Below are 11,565 nucleotides of genomic sequence, written 5' to 3'. Positions count from 1 at the left end.
GCAAAGGTTTAAGATCACAACAAAAGTCTTAAAAATGCAATGTCAGACCCATCCTAAAGAAAGGGTTTTGGCTGTAAGGAATGGGTCTGTTCATTTCAGGTCATTACATTAGAGAAAAGGCCCACGTCTCATGGGTGGTGCTGCTAACTTCCATGACTCCCCTTATCCCCGAGGGCTCTGCTACACTTTACTGGGAGGTCAGAAACAGTGACGCCAGCTGCCTCTGTGGCAACAACACTCAGCCATCCAGCTGAGCAAATATGACATTTATGGTATGAAAAGACACAGGGCAAAAATGAAATTGCAGATTATCTGATTTACAATGTGCTGTGTATTGTTACCAGGTTAGATTTGAATTTGACTTTATTCAGTGAGTGACATAGACGTAACCGCGATCACACATCTTCGCAGATATATGTAGACATTTCAAATGTCATGATTATTGGTTGTGATTTGAAAAGGCAAGCAAAGGAGAGCTGTCACTCTGCTTTAATGTTTGATTTCTGTTGCCTTGGGAGGCAGACGTCTTACCACCGTGACGCTGTGCACTAAATACAGCTCCCCTTTCCTGTATTCAACACATAAACTATATTTTCAAAAAGACGGGGTATAGATGGTAGATGTTAAAGCTTGGGAATATGTGTAAAAATATTTTTATTCTTGTTACTTGTTCATTTGACAAATTAAGCTTTCTCAGTTGTTCTGTATTGCTGTGCTTTTCTGTATGTATAGAAGCACTATTTGAACGGTGACTTTTTCCAAATTATTTCCTGTAGATGTCCAGATTTTGCTATCTAACATAATATATGCAGTTTCTGCAACTGGTTATTGCTGAGGGACAGGGTTCTTGGAATAGATATTCATATGACCTCTACTTCTATGCAAAACTGACCTCCTGAGTTTGCAAATCATTCCCCCCCCTTGCTCCACAAACAAGAGATTCTGGGTGCTGAAATAGTGCCTTGAAAGTATTTCCCTTTACTCCAGATACAAAGATTCTGTGTACTGAAATAGTACCTTGAACGTGGTAATGTGCAAAAATAGCTTCTGATACTTGTTATAGGATTTTATGTGTGAGAATGAAAAAAAAACAAACAACACTGTCTTTGGGGTCTTTTGTTGATGAATTTGCATACATTTGCAATTATCTTTTTATTAATGATGTAAGCCTTATTACAATACAATAAAATACAATAGACGATTGGGTAAAAATAGACATTTTTAATAATACAACATTGAAAAAAATATAGTATAGTAAACAATGCCAACTGTCAGATTGTTATATGAAAATACAGTAATACCGTTTAGACATTCACCTTCAGTATACTTAATAAATCTACACACGTCACATCCACATCAGGATGAGGCATTACGGTACATTGTTTCATAACGTTCTCAAGTCAATACACTGTTTTTTTCTTCATGCAATTTGGTTGGTAATATATGCTATTAATAATGGTGTTGCTGGAGGCTCAGCTAATCTGGATGTCATATTATTAAAAAATCTGCCCCCATCCACTTTTTTTTTTTAATCAGACCTTTAACAGCAAAGCAACTATTATTCTGAGTGCGTCACAGGTATGTGCAATGCACATCACAGTAAAATGCATTTACCTTTAATATTTTTCCTGCTTTCCTGTAAACTTCTTTGGAAGTGTCAGAAAAGAGATTATGGAGTTGTGTGACATCTATATGACTATCTATATACCATTTAGTTTATGAACGAAAATAACCCTAATTTGATTGGTTTTGGTTTTGTGATCTTAATATTAGCCTGACATAAAATAACATAACAAAATGAAATCACTTATTACCAGCATATTGCAATATTTTCTTAGGCAAGGAAAAAAAATTGGAGAACTTATACAATTACTTAAGTGTAATACAATAAATGATTTTTTTAATGCTACTACCAATACTTTAGCAATCATTAACATTTTTGCAAAAAATGTGATTATCCAAATAGTTGTCTCGACCTTTTAAACAGACACACGCGCAAAAATATATATATTGGGCCAATTAAGAGGCACACATTGTGACCGGTAATTCATAATTAGCTCACTGTACCCCCCAGTGCACACTGGCAGAAACGCAGTGTAACACTGAAGAACAAATGTTAGAGACCCCATATATCGCAAAAATGTACAGGTCCAAAACTGCTGTAAAAATGACATGGAAACAGAAGAAAACTACTTGAATGGCTGCAAACACCTTCCTGGGAAATATCTTATTAGCCAACAAATATACAATTAAAAGGAAAAGTAAATCACTTCACACATTCTCTGATTGTTGAATCATGTATCGATTGTTTAATTTTGTATTTGAGTGTATGACTGCCTGTGCCCTTTTTTTAAAAGTCTTCTTGAACATTGAAGTGTTTTATTGTATTCCAGCTACTTTTTTTGGAAACCCAGAACCTTAACGTTCAAACTGCGCCGGTTGAAGCAGGCACAATAATGTAGATTGTTTTGTATCCAAATGAACTGAAATGGTCTCCTTTACTATTTGTGTAGTATTTTCAAATAAAGAAGAAAAAGTTGTATGTATCCCACACAAACGTAGCGCCATGGTGCAGAGTGATCTATGCACTTGTTTCTCTATTTAAGTGGAGGTGAAAAGCACAAGTTGACCGATTCCTTCACGCACAGTACACTCGAGTTTTAATTGCCATCATGCAAGCATAATGAAATATTGTAGGGACTCTCGGCTAGACATGGAATACAAATACAGTATGTGCACAGCAGAATAAAAACAGATAACAGTAGGTGATAGCAATACAAAAATGGATGGTATCAGCAACAACGTAAATAAAAGTGTTGTGCATAAAGTGAAAAATTGTGGAGTCCAGTGTTTCGAGGGTTGGCGTGTGAGTGATTGTCTTTAGCAGGGGTAGGCAATTAATTTGGCTGGCAGCCTACATTTATTATTTGATTTTTATACACCGACCAACTAGGTATCAGGGAAACTGAACAAAATAAAAAATTGCAATTGAAATATTTCCATTTTTTGGCATTTTATTTCAACAAAAAATGTACCGACATTATTTTGTATGCAGTCATCCGTACAAATTCAAAGAAGAAGTCAAAAATAAGGAGTTTCTAAATTCAATATTGACTAAATATACTTCAAATATTAAAAGAGATTAAAAAAAAAAGAAAACGGGCTGGATGTAGCCTTAAAATGCCCAGATCTGGAGTTTGGTATTCAGGGTGGTCGTCAGCAGAGAGGAAAAAATAAATAAATAAATATGATAAAAAACGCTGCATGAACGCTGCAATGAATTTTGACGCTCCTAAGGGAAATATTTGCTTTTAATAAAAAAAAAAAAAAAAAAAAAAAAAAAAAAGACGCCCTTCCTCGACGCGTCCGAACCCCCCGAAACCACCTGAGCGACACACCTGCCTCCGAGCCGCGGCGGAGCGGGTCGCCTCACTGCGCATGCTCCAACCACGAGTGCTCCACTGTCATGGCGGTGACGGTCTGAATGCTACCGGGCTAAAAAAAAAAATCAGGAAGAGAATGCGGCGCAGCTGGGTTCGCGGTGACAGTTGAGCAAGTCTGTCGAGTTTTCCCGGGGAGGACCCGAGCGGACCTCCGTCCAGCCTGGACTCCCACCGGAGCTGCCGACGGACTTGCCCTCCCACCCCTTCCAGTTAGTGAGTTTACGCGTCCGCCGAGCGCCCTACCTGTCAAGTGTCTTGGACTCGGTGACAATAGCAACTTCCAGCGCTCGGCGGGGGGGAATTCCAAAGTCTCCGTATCCCCTTTCGGAGCGAGCTAGCCGGTCGGAGGCTGCTTTCCACCCCTCGGCTCCCCGGCAGCTCTTCCCCGCGGCTTTTAACGGCATTAATCCCCACCGCCACCTCCCCCTCGTCCGCCTCTTTCTGCCTGGGTGTCAAGTTACGAACCGCGGGGAGGGAGAGGAGCCGCTCACGGGAGAGGTGACATTTCCGAGCTGTCGCGCTGACAAACGACCGCGAAACTCTTCTTCCCGGACTTTCCAGGTTTTATTCGACAAGCCGTTTTGGATGGGGAGGACAAGGTTCGTGTTTTTGGAGTGTCAGCAACTCAGCTAAAGGGGAGATAAACCCCCTTCGACCTCCTTCTTTCCCTCCCCGTCGACATCGGCTGCTCTGTCACCGGCGGAGGTGAACAGGTGCCCTACCTGTGAACGCACCGCGTCCCGTCCTTCCGTAGCAATGGCTAGCGAGGAGTCAGCCGCCGCGCCGCCGGGGGATGGAAAGGACGGCCGGCCGGGCGCCTCCGTGGCCATCAACCCCGGGGTGCCCATCCGGGGGATCAGGATGAAATTCGCCGTGCTCACCGGCCTGGTGGAAGTTGGGGAAGTTTCCAACCGAGACATCGTGGAGACCGTGTTCAACCTGGTAAGCTGATTATGAAGGCTCAGGAACAGGCCTGGGATACAGTGCAGTGGTCAGTGGTACTATTTACTGTGCCATCCCAACACTTGGAGAAGTCTGACATCATGTTTGACTAGGTAAAAAATAGACAAACCAGACCTAAAAAAAAATAATCTCTGTGGGTAATATTTCTCGTTCAGTTAATTCACAAAATAACATGCCGTTGCTCCTGTGATGAGCCACTAAACAAGACCCCCATTTTATTGACCTCTTTAGGGGTCATGTTTACCAATATTTACTGAGTGTGGCATTCTTAGACTTCAAAAACAAATACTCTTTTTTTTTTAATTTTTTTTTGCAACAAGTCAGTCACGACACAGCTTGCACTTTATTACCACCTGTTGGTAACGTTTGACTTTCCCTCGGCTGGTCTTAAAATGACTTTGCAGCGTGTGAATGAATGAATGAATGAAAGCTACATTAGCGTGAAGGAGAGCAGGCTCCGCTGAAAGCTCGCCCGGTGAGATGGGAGGAAGGGTGAAAAGCAGAACCTGCAAAACTGCTTTGTCACCAGGAGCACAGTAGATTAGTTTTGTTTAAAGGAACGCTTACCCTCCATGTCAGTTTGTGGCAAAGTTTTATCCTCACCAACCCCCACACAGGAAGCCAGCAGTTGTAGTGGAGAGACGCTGCAAGCACAAATCAGCGGGCAAATCTCTGGACCGTCTTAGCTGCAGCCAGAGATGCACCGCACTCTCTGAATTCCTCTGATCTTTTCTCAGGCATCTTTAGTGATACACTGTTAATTGAAATCTAGGAAACAGTTTGTGACCGCATCTTAAAAATGGGGACGTTGAACATGTATTCCTTTGAATCTAGGGTACTAGATTTGATTTAAATTCTCAACCACAGTTTCAGTCTGTCTGATATGCAGTAGTTAGAGTGAAATCGTCTGGTTGTTACAAAGAATGACATGTGGTGTAATTAGCATGACTATGGCAAAATGTAAATGCTACAGAAATATTGGTCAAGACAGATGCGTGTTTCATCAAAAAACATGAATTGTGACATTTTGCACAAGCATTACTCATGTTTTGGTCTTAAGACTCACATTCTTAATGTATAAATAGTACATGTTCATTTGTTTTTACTCACGAATAAGGGTGTCTGCTCCACAAATCCATTATGGTTCAGACTATCTTTGTGGGTCAAATATAAAAGAAATATATCAGAATAATGCATTTTATTCCATTTCCAAGGCAAAGTACAAGATGTATATATTTGTCTATGGACGTGGAAACATGTCCATAAACTTGTGTGGAATTTGGCAGGACACACAGTCATGCATGATTTTGCAGAAATCAACTCGGCCTTTGTTCCTGCCTCAAAACGATCGGTCTGTATTATCTCAGGGCTTAAATGGCACCATGCATTTGATTATGCTTCCCACCTTCCACACGTCTCTCATGTCCTCCGTGTCCTCTGTCCACCCTCCAGTTGATCCAGTTGGGTGATTTACCACAGAGGCCACATTGTGGGCATTCATAGTATGCCAGTCGAGCCTCTCACCAAATGTGTCATACGCTGCATCACTGTCTTATTATTATAGAGATTAGTGCTTGAATAATAGTAGCGATCGTGATTTACCTATGGGTTTTGCTGGTTGATAAAAGGATTCTTTTTAAGCTATGTACCGTATATTTAAAATTGCACTCTCAGTGTTTGCCCTCACAGTCAGACAGAAGGTAAAGTAAAGTTGGGTAATTGGAACCCATCAGTATCCCCTTTTTGTGACCCACAGTTTTTTTTTTTTTTTTGAGTTCAAGTTAAGACACCCCACTTCAATTGTGAGTTTGCTTGTTAAGTCTCTTTGTTCAAGTAATAATTATTTTAATGCACTGAGATCAAACATAAGGACAGTAACAGGTGCACACCAGCCTCTTCTAACATCTTTTTTAAGGGGACGGCTTTAAGAATTTGCCAGAAATCCACTCATTCTTAGCAGTTCAAGCTATGGAAACCGTGCATATTCCAGGGAGCCAGCTGAGAAAGAAGCAGATCTTAGACACTCATGATACAGTATGATTATGATGCACCTCATGACAATAATGTTTCCACATGATAGCAAATCTGCAATATCAAGAGCCACTTTGCAAACAACCCGTAACTGTTACATCGATCATATAAATAATTTCTTTATTTAATATAGTTCTATAGAAACAATAGCAGTCCACGATGTTTACAAATAACTGCCTCTGCTCCAAAGAAGAAAGTGGGAGAATCCATTTCTGACACCAGCAGCTTTAATGGGAATGTCAATATCTGGTTCCAGAGTATCTGATGTATCACACAAGGAAGTGTCACAATACATTATGTTATCAATACTTCCTCACATTCTGGTCTTGGCTCAGATGATGACGGCCCATCCACTCACTGCAGGACAACCGCTCACTGGAACTGGAAATTTGCCTGCGTGTCTTTGAGTAAAAATTCCGAGCTGATCCCTCCTGAGTGTTTGAGTAGTGATACCATTATGGTTCCCGTTAACAGTGTATCAAAATTGGTGAATGTGAATGTGATATTGTTGTCAAAACACATTCACATTTGATAGATGGGAAAACCCTTGTATTGATCAATGCAATCCCAGTAATACCTTATGGTGCATAGTGGACAGCATAGCGGAGCGAGGGTTAGCATTGTTGCTTTTTCTTTGTAGAGCTTACACATTCTATGTCTGGTTGCATGATGGATTTTCCCCAGCCTCAAAGGCATGCTCAGAAAAAAAAATAATCTATTTTTGTCTTGATTTTTATTTGTTTATTTTTCTTTTTAAATTTCATTTTATTAGTCTTTTATTTCAAATGTTCAAGAGCCATTTTGAATAGAACAACCAAGGTCAGTAAACGTGCTGTGTTTGCCTCTGGCAGCCCTACATACTCATTGTTGACTGGACACAGCAGTGCTAACAACTTTCAGTGGGTATCTCTGCAACACAACAGATACAGGAGACCTCTTTGACTAAAATAATTTCTCCACATATTGTAATCTTAGTTCCTCCAAATAAAATGCACACCACATATTGTTTAAACAGAAAATAATTTTGGCTTTGAAAGTAGCAGGAAAAAAAAATCTGTCTAAATTAGTACTCTAAATTGTAAGAACTAATTATAAATGTGAAAAGGCTACTCCTAATTCCAGTGAGAGGCATTGCCCTACTTCAGAGCCACACAGCTTCCTTTCACCGTTAACTCATTGTTTTGTTTGGTTGTGCGACCAGTCAAACTGTATTGGGGGAGATAAAACATTTGACTGCTGCAAGTGCACTACATCTCACAAACTTATGTTTTTTTTCACAAAATAATTGGGAGGGAAGAAAGACAGCATCAACAAGTCAACAAGCGCTTTGTAGTACGCTGTTAGACTATCTGTAAAGTCCAAAGATCGTTGGGGTTTCAGCCCCATTTTTTGTCTGCCAACTCTTGAGAAAAGAATTTGGATCTCTTGGGCTGAGTAAATATTTGACTATCTTCATCAGTTAGTTGCTGATGTCATCTCTCAGGCCACGTGCAATACTGTGAGGCTATATGAGGCTATGCTGCCCGCCTCTTGGCCAAAAAATGTTTGTTTTTTTGTTATTGTCATGGAGTTCTTGGCCTGGCAAACCAAAACTGTGTGCTGAGAGTGGCGTTCATTGTCAACAGACTGTGTAGAACACCGCTAAGTAAATTATACGCCTACTCTGATGTCTTTTTAAGTCGACGGCCGTGTTGTATGTTAGCAGTGTGACAAATGAAAGTGAAAGCTTATTGTTTCAAACCTTTCAACTTCAGTTCATGAGACTGTCCTAAATACATTATAAAAAGGATGATAACATTCAGTTTTGGAATAATAAAGATAGTAAGTTTCACTCTCTTTTATCAGCCAAATATAATTTTCACTGCAAATCAAGAGAGAAAAGAAATCTGAGTAAAGGCATTATCCATGAAATGGTAACATGAGAGTCTGATCACTATGCCCAAACATTTTAAAATGTCATTACCTCTAAATGATAATAAAATTAAATAGCATGAACATGAATTTTTACATTTTTTTTATACTACACACATTTGTTGCCAGTCCTGTCAAGTAAACTGATAGGCCTAATATTCTGTAGACGAAATATGTTTGTAGACAGTGGCCATGCTGCTGTTAGTGAGGAAGGTGGTTTAAAATAGGAATCCCGATGTGACCGGATGGATGGAGTTCCTCAGGACATCTGGGCTCCTGCTATACTCTGAGCCTGTCTTAAGGTATGCCCTCAGGTTGCTAGCAGCTGGCTGGTAAGCTCAATATAACTGACAAGAACCCCCCACATTTTTTTTTTTTTTTTTTTTCAAAATTAGATTTATTCCGCACTCCATTTTGAATCCCATTCCAGCAAATTAGTGGTCGCTGCACATATGCTGACACATATGTTGCTTACTGTATTTGGTCCTATGTAGCCTTGTACTCCCTGGTGTGGGAAACCTCCAGAACTGTACAAACTATTGACCGTGATGGACAGCTGGCCTGGAGCGGGGCTCTTGGCTCTGCTGTTAGGTGACACTGGAGATGGGGAGTTAGCGGTGTGGAATGCAACTTTTGCATTACCTGAATGCGAGGTCATGGAGTTGGGAACAGGCTTTGTGGCCAGCAGGGGAACCAGATCTGTTCACTTGGTTGTCCGTTTTATTCCCTGCACAAATTAAAAAGCATTTCCTTAAGATATACATCTCATTTTAATGGTTATTGCAGAACATAAGATCCGAGACAAAAGGCAAGCAAGGTAAAAATTTTGGATGATGAAACAACAACCACCAAAAACATTCAGTGTTGAGTTTTACGCATACACCTAGTTGGACCTGTTCTCAGTGCACTCTGGGGAAGCGTTTTGGTGGTCAAAGTAGCTCAACCATTTACCTAGTGGAAAAGAGCTGCATTTTATGGCTGATAGTTAAAATCCCATTTGTACAAATGACACGTAAAATGGAGTCCAACCTGATTTGTAGATAGCTGAAGGTTTGGCTGGATAGGTTTTGGGAAAAAAAAAATCCAAATGCAAAATTATATGTCTTACATTTCAGGTCTTTTAATATTTCATGTATCTGTCTGCATGTAGTTTCCACTGTAACAAGAAACTGCAATGAGAAAAGTCAGATTAAAAAAAAAAAGTTACACTATGCTGGGACTAACATGAAAAATGTGGCATCACATTTTTTTTTTTATTATTAGGTTTCATTTTTGCAGCATGTGTCTGAGCCTTATCACTTTGTCAATGTATTGTTTCTCGTATCGGTATCAAACTTCTCCCGTGAATGCGAAAGATCCTTTCTTGTAACAAATGCTATTCTTCGAACCTGCACTGAACACACAGAGTGATATAAATAGAAAATGAATTCATTGCCCCGCCTCTGTGTGTATGATGAAGGCAGGAACGCATTTAACACACAGGACCCTCGTGAGCACAATTTAACACAAGTGACAAGGGAGCGCGGGCGACTCTTGGTCCCTCTCCATTCAGGCTTCACCCACCCCGGCTGTAACAAAGAGCCTTATTATCAGATACGCTCTTTGCTTCTGTTATCTGTCACATCATGCTTCCACAGTTTGCACCTTTCTCCCTCCACTACAGCTGAAAATAGAACACTCGAGGGTCGATGTTTAAACATGACTCGACTCCTTGTAGTAGTTTGTGCGTGATTTGTTTTCGGCAAATCCTTCGGTGCTCAGTGACTTTTGATTTCCCCTCAGCAAAAACGGGCATTTCTGTGGCCCTTACACTTGGCCGGAGTCTTGTATAGACTTGGAATCGTAAAAGCGGATTTGGCTAACGATTGGGTCTCAGAGTCGGCGTGTGAGGGTTGCTCTCTTCGCCGGTGTCCCATTTTAAAAATTGCAAAACACTTACTAGATTTGCGGGACCACTTACTGTTTCAGCGCTGAACTGAACACTGGGGGGATGTGCACACCTAGGTTTTCACAAGTCAATGTTTATTCGGTTGTAACCGTCTCTAAATGGCTGCCGTGTAATGTTGAATGTCTTAACCTATATAAAAAGACTCAATTTAACCCCCCAGCTGATCAGATAATATACTTACCGTGGCTCATCGCCTGCTGTGTGCTGACAAACATGCAAATGGCCTCAGGATGTTTGAAAGATATTTGTGTCAACTGAGTCTCCAGTGTCGTGCGCAACACATTCTGAGGTTATTGAGAACCTCGGAAATTATGTGCGTGTGATTTATTGACTCTAATTCAACAGTTATGCACCAATAAAGATCTTAAAAACCCAATCAGTTCCCTTAGTTTTAATACATTGTAGTACATTTGGCATTATTTTCAATTTCTATTTTGTTTGCTTGTGATTGTAGAGTTATCTGGTTGTGCCACGGTTAGTTATTGCTGAACGGCAGAAAAAAAAAGTTCAGCTGTATCGTTCACATTTATTATTTCCTCTGGGGTTAGAAATGTGGCAGATACCATTAAAATTCTTTGGCTTTTTGACCTCAAGTTTGCTTGCTTTCAGACATGGTTACGCTTAGTTGGGATGAATTCATTAGTTTGTCCTGATACTGCCAGTTTATAGAAAACTTTGCAAATCTATTGGTTGGCCCCACCTGCTGTTTCCTATATCAACAGTGGTAGCACACAGAGGCCTTTTAACAAAATGCTGCATGTTAAGAAAAACTGGGAACAAAAACGTTATTCACTTACAGACAGACATGCTAACAGAATCATGAGTAATGAAAATCGCTCTCTTCTATTTGTTGACGTATATTTATTCTGGACATTAATGAAATTGGAGCCATTTGTTCAAAAAACAAAAACATGTTTGACTTTTGGGTCATCTTGGTTGTGAATGAGTAAAAATACGCTTCAAAGCTCCACTGAGCACATCTCAAACGCTGGCACTCCAGAAAGACCAGAACGGTATTTTTGTGCTTCATGTCTGTCATTGGACAGGATGACGAAATGTTCTTTGGGTTTATTTTTAGTGTTTTTAGATGAGTGAAGCACTAAAATAGCACTTTCTCGTTGTTGTAAATAAGCAGGTTGCTCACTTCTCCATATCTTTAATTTTTTTTCTCCTATTTTCATCTGCTGTAGAGATCATTTCCCACTAGCCACCCGTGTCCCGCTCAGCGGTGAAATTATCTTTTTGTTTTGGCCTCAAACCCCATTTAAC

At 40.3% G+C, this 11,565-nt stretch overlaps 1 protein-coding gene across 9 annotated transcripts in view; it reads left to right on the top strand.

Moving 5' to 3' along the window:
• The first annotated feature begins 3,510 nt into the window (after positions 1 to 3,510).
• The window catches only part of lrba (LPS-responsive vesicle trafficking, beach and anchor containing), a 180,614-nt gene continuing 172,559 nt past the window's right edge, over positions 3,511 to 11,565 (top strand). For all 9 annotated transcript variants that reach the window (XM_086157382.1, XM_086157387.1, XM_086157386.1 and 6 more), the window contains exon 1: positions 3,511 to 4,385. In XM_086157382.1, the coding sequence (XP_086013508.1) occupies positions 4,200 to 4,385 (186 nt within the window). In that variant the 5' untranslated portion in view covers positions 3,511 to 4,199. The remainder of the gene's footprint in view (positions 4,386 to 11,565) is intronic.

Source organism: Fistularia commersonii, chromosome 12, assembly GCF_037954325.1.
Source record: "Fistularia commersonii isolate RoL2024-O1a breed Wild chromosome 12, RoL_Fcom_v1.0, whole genome shotgun sequence".
NCBI classification, from domain to species: Eukaryota; Metazoa; Chordata; class Actinopteri; order Syngnathiformes; family Fistulariidae; genus Fistularia; species Fistularia commersonii.
The sequence above is the reverse complement of the archived record's forward strand: the minus strand, read 5'-3'. Positions and strand labels throughout refer to the sequence as shown.